The 17218-nt window shown below is 37.5% G+C and overlaps 2 protein-coding genes across 5 annotated transcripts in view; one reads left to right on the forward strand and one right to left on the reverse strand.

Moving 5' to 3' along the window:
* The first annotated feature begins 419 nt into the window (after positions 1–419).
* Positions 420–16856, forward strand: PRG4 (proteoglycan 4). 4 transcript variants are annotated; one of them, XM_008572831.1, is made up of 13 exons: positions 420–495; positions 3031–3153; positions 4405–4524; positions 7273–7422; positions 7979–8101; positions 9692–10554; positions 10645–12418; positions 12994–13071; positions 13913–14049; positions 14313–14469; positions 14933–15124; positions 15570–15695; positions 16736–16856. In XM_008572831.1, the coding sequence occupies exons 1-13, from the start codon at positions 420–422 to the stop codon at positions 16831–16833; spliced, it is 4017 nt and encodes a 1338-aa protein (XP_008571053.1). In that variant the 3' UTR covers positions 16834–16856. The 4 variants fall into 4 exon arrangements, with proteins under 4 accessions (XP_008571053.1, XP_008571054.1, XP_008571055.1 ...); XM_008572832.1 differs by lacking the exon at positions 3031–3153; XM_008572833.1 differs by lacking the exons at positions 7273–7422; positions 7979–8101.
* A 25-nt stretch (positions 16857–16881) lies between these two features.
* Positions 16882–17218, reverse strand: part of TPR (translocated promoter region, nuclear basket protein) — a 62782-nt gene continuing 62445 nt past the window's right edge. Inside the window, exon 52 of the mRNA XM_008572830.1 lies at positions 16882–17086. Coding sequence (XP_008571052.1) covers positions 17031–17086 — 56 coding nt within the window. The 3' untranslated portion in view covers positions 16882–17030. The remainder of the gene's footprint in view (positions 17087–17218) is intronic.

Here is a 17218-nt window from a genome sequence, read left to right on the forward strand (position 1 = left end):
GAAAAATAACTCCACTATGTTTGTTAAATTTTACTGAAGCTGGGTTTTTTTCCCCCCAAGATAGGATTTAAACTTTGCACTGTAAGTACACGCTATACTTTGAAGAGAGTCTTAAGATGTCTATTTTCTATTTTGGAGATTTCTAAATTGTCAAAATGGTTGATAACATGACTGAGGGTGACTTGATTTGCTCTGCATAAGATTGAATCTAACGGCCAAATATTTTCTGTAGAATTAAAGCTGATTACTTTAAAAAGTCATGTTTCCAGAATGAGATGGTTTTGTCATTAAATTGCATTTTAAAGGTTATTGAAACATTGTGTGTAACACAAGCATAAATTAGGCATGAGATTAAAGAGCAGTTTTCTGATATTTTAATTTTATTCTCAGCAAGGTTCATGCAGTACCTGAAAACAACCATGGAGTGGAAAATATTTTCCATGTACTTGTTGCTGCTGGTTTCTGTTTTCTTGATTCAGCAAGTTTCATCTCAAGGTAACTTAAACATAAAAAAATACTTTTATTTAACAACTATCATTAATCAATCAATCTTGATTTTTTATGACAGCAAAATAGATTTCTAAAAATTTATATTTGTTTCAGTTTAATGCATAGCACAACATTAAAATAATGAAAAACATCTGAAGTATATATGTGTTTTGGAATTCTCACCTTTTTCTCCTGTATTATAAAATATTTTAAGAAGTTTTGAGCTTTCACATAGAATAATCTGGGTACTCATTATTCCTATGGTTCTCTCCAAAATTAAAAAAAAATGCAGACATGTGATAAAACTATGCTGGAGGTATACAATATCATCCAAAATAACTGAAAAGAACAACATTTAAGTATAATTTTGCCTATATATTGGCAGATAAACTTAACTAGTCTTTGACAGCAAATAAATTATTGATGCAATAACTCATTTTGGCATCATGTAGACATAGATATCATTATAATGAACATTTACAATGTTTCAAATGACATTTTATTAATCTTGAAAGTGTTCTCTCTTTCTTACAAGAACTATTCATCCACTTATAAAGATGTGAATGTCATTTTGTATTATAATATTGAACTATTCACAGTCCTTCCAAAACCGAGTAAATCCTGTAGGAACAGTTCTTGGTATTCACTTACAGAGAATGTTAAAGTGCATTAAATGTAATCACATTAGCCAAAGTCTCCAGCATGTACTCTAGATACTAAGCTTAGGATTTTCCTTTTCTTTTCTTTTCCTTCTTTTTTCCTTTGATAAACAGAATCTGAGAGAAGAAAAGTAAAGATTCACAATTGTTATGGTGAAATTACATTTCTAAAGTAGACATTTCTAGTAAAATAACTAAAATTCTCATGAAGCCTGAACATGAGAGAAAATGGCCTGCACAGGCATAGTTGCAGGATTCCTTTGATAGGAAAAGATGGAAAAACACATGAAAGCAAAAATAAATATTTAATAAAAAATAATGACTACTCTGGTGTCTCCAGATTCTGAGGTTCACTCATAATTGTACTACAAGGCTCATAACACTGGGTGCATTTCCTAAACCACCTCTTCCTCTGTAATAAATCAGTTGTTCACTAAAACAGTTTTACTTTCCTTTAAATAAATGAAATTAAAACTAGTGGTTAAAATTAATAGCAATAAAAGTAGAAAAGACTTCGAATCTGTGAAGTTAAACTTTTCCTGAAAAGATCATTGATTTCTTATTTCAGAAATCTGCCAGCTGTAAGAGAACAATCTTTTGATGTTGTCTTGTCTGCTTCTCTTGCCTTCTCAACCTGTTCTAGTTCTCTTTTTTCTTTATATATAATATATGTATTTATATACATACACTATATATGCAGTTTTGTATTGTGCACATATGTATGCAACAAGTTCTGAAAGTCATCCTACTATTTACTGTTTTATTTGCATTTCAAGACTTTAACTTTCCTAGACTCTTTTCTTTGGAGACTTTTTCAGTGTGTTTCAACATCCCTCTGGGTTTAGGACATTTCACCTACTAATTTCTCTTTCAGAGCTGGATCACATTGTTACATTCCTGTGGTTATCTCTCAGAGAGGATTTAAGGTGTTATTTTCCAAATGATTTTTTTAAAATATATTTAAGGATAATTATGAATTTGTTATTGTTTGGTTTTTTTGCCCAAACTCTATTCATGACCTTTATATTTATGCCCAGATGCTATTTCAAGGGTTCTCTGTTTTGTACTCACTTTAGTGGTGGTTGTAAGCATATGACTACCCCAATATTTAAAGAATCCACTTATCCCCACTAATAAAGGAAGAGAATGCTTTTTTAAGTTTGTTCTATAACAACTAGCTTGCTTTAAACTCATCATCAGGAATGAAAGGCAATATGATTGGGTGGAGAAAGCTTGGGCTTTAGAATCAGATGTCAGAGTTCAAATTCTGAATGGGCCATTTACGTGAGATGACTGCATTATTTATTATCCAAATCAGGACACTGATAAGAGGGAAAGAGGACAGTACAAATAATTAATAGGTGTCAATTGACCCATAAAATATACATACTGGAACTATTAACTGGCTGTGTGCTGTTGAGCAAGTTATTAACATTTCTGTGTTTCAGTTTCCTTGTGTCTAAAAAGGGGCTACTAGTACTGTCCTGGAAACCTTTCAGAAGCATTAGAGATAATGTGTGACTCAGGACCTGGCACAGAGATGCTCAATAATGGCATCAAGTAATCATCACAGCAGCAGCAGCAGTAGTAGCTATAGGTGCCACCTTCCTCCAGGAATATCACCATCTTTATGCAAAGCCATGACTTTGTCTGATTTTTTAAAGTGTATTTATCTTCACAGTCTAGTGAAGAATAAAGTGACATGATCAAGATCACATAAGAGATCAGCCAAATATCATCTGGGCCAATTACTAACCATCATTCCCAGCATAGTCTGATCGATGAAATTCTCCCTCGCCAAGCAGCTGTGTTCTCCTCATTAGATCTCTCCCTTCCTACAAAGTGGTGTGGCCATGTTTACGCTAGTATTGTATAATTTTAGATTTATCAAGCTGTGCAGGGAGATGTGGGGAAGGGTATTCTAGAGATGCCCCCTGCAACTGTGATTATAACTGTCAACACTACATGGAGTGCTGCCCTGATTTCAAGAAAGTCTGCACCAAGGGTAAGTCCTGAGAACTGGCATCTCCTCTGTCAAGCACTGCTGTTCTCTGTCAAGCACCGTGAGCCTCCCCTCGCACCCCCTTGCAGTGCTGTTTTCACTATTTCACTTCCTTTGCTTAAGTGCCTTTCCCTTCACTTGCATAAATGTCGCAGTGTGCTGTAGCTAAGAATGATGTCAAAGCTTGTGATCACTGGGGAGGGGAAGGGGGAGCCTGAAAATAAGCAAAATGTATTGTTTTCAATACAGACAATACTGTGACTCAGGAGTCCTTAAATAGATAGTAATGAGGAATTATTTACTAACAATCATGATGTCAAAGCTTGTGATCACTGGGGAGGGGAAGGGGGAGCCTGAAAATAAGCAAAATGTCTTGTTTTCAATACAGACAATACTGTGACTCAGGAGTCCTTAAATAGATAGTAATGAGGAATTATTTACTAACAATCAAAGATGTAATTGTTTAATGATGGGGACTTTCAATAGTTTCAACAAAAAAAAATCCATGGGCATAGAATAATCTTGTCTACTATGTGACTTTTTGATATTAACATGTTTCTAAATTACCTGAAAAAAGCACTTTAAAGATGAAGCACTAGTGTTTAGTGATGAGTTTCAGTTAAAACCCAAGGAATCTAAATTTTAAATTATGAGTACTATTTCACTTCAACATATTTTGGGCCATTTTGTTATTAACGCAGAAACACTTCATATTCAATTTATGAAAATTATAATTAAAATTTTAAAGCTATATTTGCTTTAGAATGTGCATGTGAAGCTGATGAATGCATTATACATGATGTTTTGAGCCTGACCAGTGACCCATTTATATTAAGCCAGCTCTTTGGAATGTACTGTTATAGGATTTGAACATTCAATTAATATAAATCTATTACAAATCAGTGGTGTGAGGCAATGACAGAGGATTTCATATAAGGAATACTTTATTATTCAAACATTTCCCATTTTTCTATTGTTCATACATGTAAGTGATTCAGGTAGCATTGGAGGGTCTCTAAGGGCTTGAAGGACAGGGAAAGTTTCCCTAAGTCACCACATTTCTTTCTTAACTTGGACTGTCTCCATGTGAAACACCACCCATGGTTTACTGGATGATATATTCCGAATCCCAAATAAAGGACTTAGAAATACACTTTTGGAACGCTAGTCAGCTGTAAGGTGGGAAATGACTATCAAATACATGGGTATGGCTTCATATCAATAATCCATAATGTTTTCTTTTGCTCTGAGTAGAGCTTTCCTGTAAAGGCCGCTGCTTTGAGTCCTTTGCACGAGGAAGGGAGTGTGACTGTGACTCCCAATGTGACAAGTACGGCAAGTGTTGTTCGGATTATGGCAGATTCTGTGCAGAAGGTAAGCAACTCGCAGCCCAGCTGAGGTCTGGACTTTACTAATGTATAAGCTATTTCATAATACTTCTGTTTTACAAAAATGAATTAAAGAAGAAAAGTGTCTTCCAACAGCAGCATCCCCTGGCTCAGCCAGTCTCCGGGATCATAGGAGATTGCTGGTTGAGTAACAGAGAACTGAGTGTACATGATTTTTTCTTCAGATATGATTTAATTTCAGGTTAAACCAAAAGTAATCAACACACTTGATTTCTCGTTTCAATCTAATGGTGCTGACTCCACAAAGACAATTGTCTTTTGAGCTATCTGGTTTTGTTTTAATGTTTGAGTGTATATTTAAGGACGAATCAATACTTTTAGCTTCTCTGAACAAGTACATTCGTGAATTAGTTTTAGCCACTAAATTTACAGGCAAATCTACCAAGAAGTTGTTAACTGTCAGTTCTATGTTTCTTCCCATCTCTATAGCCCCTTCAGTAGTCTCTGTACAAATGCCTGTGCAGACAGTCAATAAAAAGGGATAGTCGAGTTTAACAATCCTCTTCTCTTGTTATAGGTCCTGAAGAAGGACTCTGAGAATATAACAAAATCCTCCGTATTGAAAAAAAAAAAAGAGAGAGAGGTTAAAAAAATGTACTTAAATAATGGATTACTTTCTTTTACCAGATGTTTGCTCTTAAATCCTACTTTGTTAAAATGAGAATATTTATGGAGGTAAAAGTGAAAATAAGCATTGCCTGCATGATGTTATTTTATTTAAACAACCTTGCAACTCCTGCTTGTTTAGAACATTGGAGGAATAGAATGGAAAACTGTTAATCAGCAGAGTTGAGGGATGTTTCTTGACTGTTCAATGTTTTCTTTGGAAAGCACTCCAAAAATAATGGAGATAACACCCTTGTAATCAAAAACTCAGAGCTCAGCATTCCTGTAGCTTTCAGAAGGCCTGATGATTCGTGGTACACACTTACTGATTACCCTGATAATTGTTTTGGCTGTGAGACAAAAAAAACTAAGGACTTATTTTGGGCAGAGGACAGGTAGGGAGGGAAGAGGATTGAGAGAAAAATTTAACAAGGGCATACTTTATGCTATGAAGTGTTGGGTCAGATTACCTGAGAATTAGTTAATCCAAAAACAATACTGGACATTTCATTTACAGAATTAACAGAGGTAGTCAGGGTCCTATCTGAAAATAGAGGAACCACCCAGAGTTTAAATACCTCATTTTAAGAATAACCAACCAACTCTCCTGACTGAGACTCACCACTTAATTCTTTCAGGGTAGCTATAGACAGGCATCTATATCTAAAAATTATAACACTTAAAGAAGTGAAGGAATCATAGCAGTCCAAGTGCTTCCGAATATGGGTGAGAAAACTGAGCCCAAGAAGTTGACTGTCTTGCCCAAGATCACTAGCTGGCACGTGGCAGGACTGTTTCTCAAATTGAGTATTTGGCACTTTTGTTGTACGGGAGGAGAAAGGGAGAGGTTCAGTAGTCAGTGCACGGGCACTCCGGTAGTAGAGTTGCGAGATGTTTGGTGGGAGCAGCAGGATTTATCACAACTCTTCTCAGTCCTCATGGCTCTGTGTTTTCATATCTTTCAAAAGTCCCTCTTCTTTTCTTCTAATTCCTAATGATAAAAAAAATGCGCCGTGTCTTCTCTTCTAGACATGAAAAGGCAAGGTAAAGAAGTGAAGGAATCATAGCAGTCCAAGTGCTTCCGAATATGGGTGAGAAAACTGAGCCTAAGAAGTTGACTGTCTTGCCCAAGATCACTAGCTGGCACGTGGCAGGACTGTTTCTCAAATTGAGTATTTGGCACTTTTGTTGTACGGGAGGAGAAAGGGAGAGGTTCAGTAGTCAGTGCACGGGCACTCCGGTAGTAGAGTTGCGAGATGTTTGGTGGGAGCAGCAGGATTTATCACAACTCTTCTCAGTCCTCATGGCTCTGTGTTTTCATATCTTTCAAAAGTCCCTCTTTTTTTCTTCTAATTCCTAATGATAAAAAAAATGCGCCGTGTCTTCTCTTCTAGACATGAAAAGGCAAGGGGGGAGGGAGATAAAAGTTTAAAAAGTTACACACCAAACCATTAACAGTTGTTTATCTTTGGAAAGTTTTATGTTTGGAGCAAAAGCACAATGTGAAGGTGTGAAATTTTCACAAGAATAAATATTCATGTAGAACTTTTGCAATTAAAGAAAATAAATAAAAGGTTAATTAGCATAATTTGATTTAAATGGATATGAATAGAAAAAAGGTAATTATTATATTCCTCTTCTCAAGAGCATGACTAACCTGTCGTCCACAAAAATAGTATTGTTTTTATAATCAAGGAAGGGTGGCATGACAGATAAAGCTCATAGAATCAAGTGTTTTTCCGGTGGGCGAACACCTTCAGAAATCATCTTGATTAAACATCTTAGTTTGCAGATGAGAAAACGAAGTTCAGGAGGAGTTAGACTATTTGTCCAGTGTCACAATGGAGATCTAGATTTGCAGGCCTAGGACTGGATTTCAGGTCTTTTGATTCCTGAGACTGCTCCCTGTCCTATTTACAACCATTTGAGAACTGATACTCGTAGCACTGCATCCTCAGAATTAATTGGTTTAGTGTTGGGCTAGAGCCTGCCCGCACTGGCTTTAACCAGCATCTACTCTTGAAGCCAGATGCATCAGTGCTTTTCACAGAGTTGCTGCTGATGAATATAAATAAGATGTTAACCGACATGTCTTGCTTGGCCTCAGTGCATAATCCCACATCTCCACCATCTTCAAAGACTGCACCTCTGCCTCCAAGAGCACCTCAAACCATCAAATCAACAACCAAACGTTCACCCAAATCACCAGATAAGAAGACGACTAAGAAAGTTATAGAATCAAAGGAAATAACAGAAGGTAGGAAGATGACAGATGGAACAAAAGGAGGTTTCTTAGATGAAATTATCCTGTAGGTGGACTACTTATATGAGACTGTTCTCGGAGAACAGGATGATCTCGTGAGTCATAAAAGGCTCGTTACACATTCTGTTTAAATCAGAGTTTAAGCCAAAGTATAAACTGTCAGGTATTCATAGTCTTTGCTTATTTACCAAACCCAGCATGTGTCTGGGTTAAAATAATCTGAAGAGAAGAAAATCTTACAATAAAAAACAAGAACAAAAACAAAACCCATTTTTTCTTTTTCTTTTTTTTTTGCAGAATAATTAGTATCTATGAGAAATTTTGCAGATATGAACATTGAAAGTTATATTGCTAATATCTGTGATAAGTTCAGGTGCCTTGCTTTTAAGTGACAAATTAAAAGGGCAGTTTATCATATTACTGACAAAATAAAGGTAGAACATAGATATTTGTAGATCAGTAAATAGCATTTCTTACTGTATTTGGACTGGCAGTTCTTTTTTGCTTTAAATCACAGTTGGTGTGATCAACCTTTTTATTTGATTTATAGAACATTCTGTTTCTGAAAATCAAGAGTCCTCCTCCTCCTCTTCCTCTTCCTCTTCAACTATTCGGAAAATCAAGTCTTCCAAAAATTCAGCTGCTAATAGAGAATTACAGAAGAAACCCAAAGGTTTGAGCATTGATAAAGATCAAAGACTATATCAATGCCACGATAACAATAATTATTTGAAAGTAATGCGTGTTGGTAGAATGATTTGAGGATATCTCAATATTTGGTGGTGGTGGTGGTGGGGTGTGTGTGTATAACTTTAGTGCCAAGCAGCTAAGAAGCCACTCTTAAAAGGAAAGGATAAGAAGTTGTGGCAGCGACCGTGGAACCACAGGATGGCATCAGACATGATGACTTAGAGCTCTGCTATAATTCCTGTCTCCCTGATATCATTTTGCTTTTTTCCCCTTTCCTCTATCTTCCTTGTGTCTTCATTTTACTTTCCCCAGCTTTCTTTTGTTAACAACCACTTATGTAATGCTTTAAGTGTTTTACAAATACTAACCCATTAAATTCTCATAAACCTTTATGGAAAGGCAATATGATTATCCACAGATCCTCTTCATTATTTTCTTAATAAATTATGTATCATATCTGGCTGATTTTCCTCTAGTAGTGAATGTGCTAAAGGGTAGGCTATTACGTCCTCCAAAGAGAAGCCCTTTGTTCTGCTCTGTTTATTATTTCCTGAAATTCTAAAATATGTTCTCTTTCTCCAGGAAACACTGAATTTTGGATAATAGAGTTTTGAAGAACTCTGTCTCTTAGGTGGTTGTGATTTCCTCTGAAGCGTTCTCTCTAGCTGAATAGCCAGATATTTAAGCTTAGAGTCATCCACAGAATCTTGCACAAAATAGAAGTGCAGTACATGTTTGCTAAACAAAATTCACCTCAGTGAAATGCCCTTGGGCTTCGTAGTTTACCTGTGGGGTAGCTGCTGTAAGAAACCCTGTTAAATAAAGTCTTTGCTGCCATGGCATCCTAATCTTCTCCCTCCACCCCCTGGGACTGTCAAGTCTGGTCGGGCAGAGAAAAGACAGTGGCTAATAAACCTGTGTATAGAAAGAGGGCTTAGCAGGGATCTCGTGGATGACTGCGGCAGATTCCTTAGAAGTAGCTGTAGAGGTCTCTGAGGTAACTGGTGCGGTGAAACCAGGAGGAAGAAAGGGGCACTGGGCAACGAGGAATAAGAGGACTGGACGAAGTGAAGAGTAAAGAAAATTCATATAAAGAGATAAACTAAGGGCTGGCCCGTGGCTCACTCGGGAGAGTGCGGTGCTGATAACACCAAGGCCACGGGTTCAGATCCCTACATAGGGATGGCTGGTTTGCTCACTGGGTGAGCGTGGTGCTGACAACACCAAGTCAAGGGTTAAGGTCCCCTTACCGGTCATCTTTAAAAAAAAAAAAAAAAAGAGATAAACTAGTGTTATTGGTCATATTGGTAATTTCAAAGTTGCCACTGGCTTCCATGTATTTGTATAAGGTTTTACTTGTCCTTTTCAATCCTTATCTCATCCATTCCCTAAAACAGCCCATTAAGATAGGTTGAGTATTTACCATTTTACAATAAATTAATGGACATATTATTAGAAGTTGGAGATTTGCCTAGGGACACACAGCTAGTCAATGATAAGGGTGGAATCTTTATGTCACCATTAAAAAGAAAAAACTAATCAAAAATAACAAAATGTATATTTTTTTCTCTAGTAAAAGATAACAAGAAGAAAAGAACTCCAAATAAGAAACCTGTCCCAGAACCACCAGATGTAGATGAAGCTGGAAGTGGACTGGACAAGGACGATTTCAGGCTCACCCCAACTCCTTACATTCCTACCACCCAACTCAATAAAGTTACCACAACTCTCAAGATTACAATAGCAAAACCAACAGATCCTAAACCCAGTCTTCTACCTAATTCTGATACATCCAAAGAGAAAAAGACAACAGTTGAAACAAAGGAGACAACTGTAACAAAACAAACTTCAACTAGTGTAAAAGAGAAAACTACTTCGGCTGAAGAGACACGAAATACAGAGAAAATATCTACTCAAGATTTTGGAGCCACATCTGATGTTCCTGCTAAACCTACACTCAAAGCTGAAACTACAACCAAAGCCTCTGCTCTTACCACTTCCAAGAAGCCTGCACCCACCACCCCCAAGGAACCTACACCCACTACCACCAAGGAACCTACACCCACTACCACCGAGAAGCCTGCACCCACCACCCCCAAGGAGCCTACACCCACTACCACCGAGAAGCCTGCACCCACCACCCCCAAGGAACCTACACCCACTACCACCGAGAAGCCTGCACCCACCACCCCCAAGGAACCTACACCCACTACCACCAAGAAGCCTGCTCCCATCATCCCCAAGGAGCCAGTACCTACTCCCACCAAGGAGCCCGCACCCACCACCCACAAGGAGCCCACTCCCACCACCCAACACCATGAAGTTACCACATCTCCCCAGATTATAACAGTAAAACCAACAGATCCTAAACCCAGTCTTCCACCTAATTCTGATACATCCAAGGAGACATCTTTGACAGCCAATAAAAAGACAACAGTTGAAACTAGAGAGACTACCATAACAAATATACAGACTTCAACTAGTGTAAAAGAGATAACTTCAGCTGAAGAGACACAAAATGCAGAGAAAACATCTACTCAAGATTTTGCGGCCACATCTGATGTTCCTGCTAAACCTATACCCAAAGTTGAAACTACAACCAAAACCCCTGCTTTCACCACCCCCAAGGAACCAGCTCCAACCACCGCCAAGTCAACAGCTCCAACCACTCCAACCACCCCCAAAGCACCAGCTCCAACCACTCCAACCACCCCCAAGGCACCAGCTCCAACCACTCCTACTACCCCCAAGGCTCCAGCTCCTAGCACCCCCAAGGCACCAGCTCCAACCACTCCAACCACCCCCAAAGCACCAGCTCCAACCACTCCAACCACCCCCAAAGCACCAGCTCCAACCACTCCAACCACCCCCAAAGCACCAGCTCCAACCACTCCAACCACCCCCAAAGCACCAGCTCCAACCACTCCAACCACCCCCAAGGCACCAGCTCCAACCACTCCTACCACCCCCAAGGCACCAGCTCCCACCACCCCCAAGGCACTGGCTCCAACCACTCCAACCACCCCCAAGGCACCAGCTCCAACCACTCCTACCACCCCCAAGGCACCAGCTCCCACCACCCCCAAGGCACTGGCTCCAACCACTCCAACCACCCCCAAGGCACCAGCTCCAACCACTCCTACCACCCCCAAGGCACCAGCTCCCACCACCCCCAAGGCACTGGCTCCAACCACTCCAACCACCCCCAAGGCACCAGCTCCAACCACTCCTACCACCCCCAAGGCACCAGCTCCCACCACCCCCAAGGCACTGGCTCCAACCACTCCAACCACCCCCAAGGCACCAGCTTCCACCACCAAGACACCGGCTCCCACTACCCCCAAGGATCTGGCACCCACCACCTCAAAGAAGCCCACTCCTACCACCCCCAAGGAGCCTACACCCACCACCCCCACGGAGCCTGTTCCAACCACCTCCGAGTCATCTGTTCCAACTACCACCATGGAGCCTCCCAATACCCCCAAGATGCCAGCAGAATCAACTCCTGAGTTTTCCGCAGGACCCACATCAAAGGCTCTTGAAAACAGTCCAAAGGAGCCTGTTGTACCTGCAACTAAGACTTCTGAAGTGACCAAGGTTGAAATCACTACAATAGTTAAAGACAAGACAACAGAAAAAGACATACATACTACACTTGAAATTACAACTGCTGCACCTAAGATTACAACAAAAGAGACAGCAACTACAACAGAAGAAAAGACTACTGAATCCAAAATAACAAGTACAACCATGCAAGCAACATCTACCACAACTCAAGATACCACATCACTCAAAATTACTACTCTTAAAGCAACAACTCTTGCACCCACAGGAACGACTGCATCAAAAAAGTCAACTACTACAACTAAAAAGATTATAAACAAACCTGAAGGAACAACAACTAGACCAAAAGATACAACTAATTCTAAAGCAACAACTCCTAAACTCCAAAAGCCAACCAAAGCACCCCAAAAGCCTACTTCTACAAAAAAGCCAAACATAACACCTAGAGTGAGAAAACCAAAGACTACACCAACTCCCCCAAAGATGACTTCAACAGTGCCTGAATTAAACCCTACCTCTTTAGCGGAAGCCATGCTCCAAACCACCACCAGCCCTAACCAAACTCCAAACTCAGAAATAGTTGAAGTAAATCCAAAGAATGAAGATGCAGATGGTGAAGGAGAAAAACTTCTTATGATTCCCATGCCGCCTGTGTTAACTCCAATAGTTATTCCAGGCACTGATTACTTAGTGAGAGGGCACATTCAAGGCCTTAGCACCAACCCCATGCTTTCAGGTAATAAGAATCAATTACTTTCATTTTTAAAACTGCTTATGTTAACTTACATCTATCTGAACCAGAATGTCTTGATTTAGGATCACTCCACTGATATATTACCTAGAACCCTGAACTGGTTAACTTGTGAAGTTTTATAGCTTACCTATAAAGGTAAGCAGAAGAGCAATCACAGTCCTTAGAAAATCAAGTAATAACCTAGGGTTAGGAATTTAGTGTATCTGTGTCTGTAAGAAGCAGAGACGGTATATACAATGTCAAAAAAACTTAGTTGAGTTCAAACATCCAATAAATGCCTAGTTTACACGAAGATCAAGGTAACCTTGATCAAGGCCAATTCCAATTCATAATGATTTATATTATATAATACTTTTGAATAGTATCATCTTTAAGTAAAATGGAATTATAAAATATATCACTTCTCTTTCACCTTTGAAATGCAAGCACCTCAAACTGTGCCCTTCAAGAGTTTAGGAAAGGGTAAACAGGTCATGAAACTCAACGGGAAAATTTGAAAAAAGATACTTCTCTCATTCTGCTCTGCATTGGGTTAATTTTTTGTTAATTTGTTTTAGATGAGACCAATTTATGCAACGGTAAGCCGGTAGATGGACTGACTACTTTGCGCAATGGAACATTAGTTGCATTTCGAGGTGAGTGTACAAATTTCTGTTTCTTCTCCATCATTTTGCTTTGGCATTTATGAGAATCAAAGCCACGGGAGAGTGTTAGTTTGGGTTGAGCTTCCTTGAAAGGAAACTGATTTATGAACCTACATCGAAAATGAGAACCTAAGAGTAATAACCAAAATATTGGATTAACAAAATCAACACATTAAAGTAACAAACAAAAGACCTTGAACTGGTACTACTGAGATTTTTCCGACTGCTAGGATTTAAAAGGTATTTCAAATTTTAATGTCATATCAAATGAAATAACATCAGGATTTGTATTCTCCGCTCTATTTTATTTGAAAATATCTCAATTGTGAAGTGTTACACTCTGTGGAAGAGAAACGGGAGGACAGTAGTTATTTCATGTTAAATCTCTGCTGTAGTCTCTGCTAGTCCAGTCTTCTTAAAACATATTTGGATTAAATCTGGAAAGAAACAAACCACACTTGCACAGTAGAGGCTACAGAGATTTTAGTAGTCATTAAGTTATTACTCCTTTATTCTAAAAGATGAAGAAATTGAGATCCAGAGACATAAGTGACTTTCTGTAAGTCACAAAGCCAAAAGCCTCTTTGTAGAGAAAATGGAAAACTAAAATTTTTCAAAGGTTATGCTAAATTTCAGACTTGAGAAATATCTACTCTCAGAAATGTTCAAATACTACCTTCTGTACCTGACTTAAACTTATAGTCATAACACTTGTTAACACATTCAATCTGTTTTTCTTTATAATAACCATTAATAAAATTTACATTTTGGTTTCTTTTGAGATAGGTTTTAGTATTCAGCCTGTAGGCTGATGTTTCTCTTCAAATTTTAGGTCATTATTTCTGGATGCTAGGTCCGTTCAGTCCACCATCTCCACCTCGCAGAATTACTGAAGTTTGGGGTATTCCTTCCCCCATTGACACTGTTTTTACTAGATGCAACTGTGATGGAAAAACTTTCTTCTTTAAGGTAACAAAATAGCAATTCCACTGTTTATTACTACAACATAAATCACCTAAACCTCCAATTCAGAAGTGTCCCATATTTTAATGAACTATTCTATCATCAAAATTTAATAATAATTTAACACTTAACTTGATAACATTAATGGTCGACTTATTCAAATATTTAACTAAGTTAACACTTTTTCCCCATACTTACCTCTGAGTTCCTAACAATTTTTTTTTTTTTTTTTTTCCCCAAAGCTGTTAACATCATTTTCTCTTTATTAGGATTCTCAGTACTGGCGTTTCACCAATGATATAAAAGATGCAGGGTATCCCAAACAAATTGTAAAAGGATTTGGAGGACTAAATGGAAAAATAGTGGCAGCTCTTTCAATAGCTAAATACAAGGACAGGCCGGAATCTGTGTATTTTTTCAAGAGAGGTATGTATTACATAATTGACAAAATTATAAAACATGTTGAGAATTTTTATTCAATATTTTCACTTATTACTGGGGTTACTGTCAAAAGATATCTTTAATGGCTAGAATCAAACACTTTCAACCACAAAATAAAAATTGAGGGCAATAAGTATTTAGATCTCTTCACACGTAAAGCGCAGTTCACCTGAGTTTTCAGGTCACTGAAATAAAGAATGTCATATTTATTTTCAATTAAAGTTAAATATATGTAACTGTGCAATTTGTTGGATTTATTCATTCAACAAGTATTTCAGGGTTTAGTAATTATTTTTATAATATCCTTGACTAATAGCCATGATTAATATCTGGACATATTTTATGAAAAACAAGAAAAAAATTAATCATTTCCTCCATGCTCTTTTCCATTTTTTCTGGGGGGATTAAAAATAACTTTTATATTCTGTGATTTTCTAATACATAATAGGTGGCAGCATTCAGCAGTATACTTATAAACAGGAACCCATCAAAAAGTGCACTGGAAGAAGGCCTGCTATAAATTATTCAGTGTATGGAGAACCAACACAGGTTAGGAGACGTCGCTTTGAACGGGCTATAGTACCTTCTCACACCATCAGAATTCACTATTCACCAGTCAGAGTTGCTTATCAAGATAAAGGTAACATCTTTATTGTGTTAAAAATTCTTACACATGAAGTAGATGTAATACAGTTTCTTATAGAGCAAGGCTTATTAAATACTGACCAAACAGCCCTAATAATTTAAGCTTACATATCAAATTTGTTTTAGTGAATATTCAAAGATCAGTACTTTCTTTGTGGGTAAGGAAAAATTTATTCAGGCTTGTTAACTACAATAAATAGTATTAATCAAGTTCCTCTTACCAACAACATTATATAGAAATCTGTAACGCTCAAAAATTTTTTTAATACTAAGTATTAGTGCCATGTCAGAGGGCAAAAACTGAGGGACTAAAATCAAATAACTCACCAAAGTAACAGAACTATTAAGTGAACAGAGTAAAACCCAGGTCTGTTTGGCTCTTTCCAAGATAGTATATTGCCTTTTAATCTGATACCTTTTATTAAAAATGTCATCTGCAGGTCTACTCCATAATGAAGTTAAAGTGAGTACACTGTGGAGAGGATTTCCGAGTGTGGTTACCTCAGCTATATCACTGCCCAACATCAGAAAACCTGATGGCTATGATTACTATGCCTTTTCTAATGGTAAGTTAGTAAGTAAAATGTTAATACTTCCCAAGGTGATCTCACTTGTAAAAATTTGTGAAAATATAACGAAAGCAGAAACACCAAGTGTGCAATGGAGACTGAAGGTGAGAAGTTATGCTGTTAACAGTCATGTGCCACTTAACAACTGAGATACGTTCTGAGAAATGGGTTGTTAGACAATTCTGTTGTAGTGCAAACATGGTAAGAGTGCACTTAAACAAACCTAGATGGTATATAGCCTTCTGCTCCTACGTGAGTGATGCACTGCGCTACAACATTTCAATGGCTACGATGTTACTAGGGGATAGGAAGTTTTCAGCTCCGTTATAATCTCACGGGACCACTGTCATACATGTGGTCCATCATTGACTGAAACGTCGTTATGCAGCACATGACTGTACTTAGTCTACTTGCTGTGAAAAAGATAGTTTAGATTTCTGATTTAATTTCAATTAAACTGAACGGGACTGCAATTCAGTCTTGCTCCAACCTTCACGAGATGATAAAACATCCAATAACTTGAGTAAAACTACTACTGAAAATAGTATTTTACTTCTATCATCTGTATCATTAACAAGTGCCTTGTTTGCCACAAAGTTATTCTGATTTGCATCATTACAGAAAAAAGTTCCTGAGAAACTAATTTTATTGATTAAATTATATTACCCTAGGTACTTTTCTTTAAAAAGCCCAGAAATATAAGTTATTCTGCCTATGGATTCTGTAACAGGAATGACATCAGAATGTATTCTTAATAAAGGATAAAACCCGAGTGAATTATTTTTCAGACTAACTTGGTTAATCTTAAATGCTTACTTCAAAAAGAAGAGTTGAACCTAATTTTACTGGAAGATGTTGAAAGGTCAATCTGTCAAGGCAATTGTTTTTCTTTTTGTCAGAAAGTTCAAATTAATTAATAAAAACATTTCTGATATTAAAGTAATAAATACTGTCTTTAAGTATAGTAATCAACACAAATTATTTTTGAGTTTATGTGTTTTATTTTTAATTAAAAAAATTATTTCTCTTCCATTTAGATCATTACTACAGCATCGATGTGCCTAGGAGAACAGCAAGAGCAGTTACTACTCATTCCGGGCAGACCCTATCCAAAGTCTGGTACAACTGTCCTTAGAATGATGGGCAAAGGAGAGTCATCTAACTGAAATGAAGAAAAGAATGATAAATCTTGACACTGAAATACATTTTATTAATAAAGAATATTGAGATGAGCATACCAATTTAAATACAAAAATGTTTTTAAACTCGACAATCATTACACTAAAACAGATTTGACAATCTTATTCACAGTTTTTACAGTTTACAGACCTTTTAACTAATATTTCCTCTATTTATTCCTCCTCTCCCTCCCATTGCATGGCTCACACCTGTAAGAGAAAATAAAAAAAATCAAGTTGAATGCATCTTTTAAAAAGACAGCTCAAAACTAGGGTATTCACTTACCCTAATTCATTTAAATATCTAGCATTGGGGATATAAAACTGTTACATTCCACATCT

This window comes from Galeopterus variegatus, unplaced genomic scaffold (genome assembly GCF_000696425.1).
Source record: "Galeopterus variegatus unplaced genomic scaffold, G_variegatus-3.0.2 Scaffold841, whole genome shotgun sequence".
Lineage (NCBI taxonomy): Eukaryota > Metazoa > Chordata > Mammalia > Dermoptera > Cynocephalidae > Galeopterus > Galeopterus variegatus.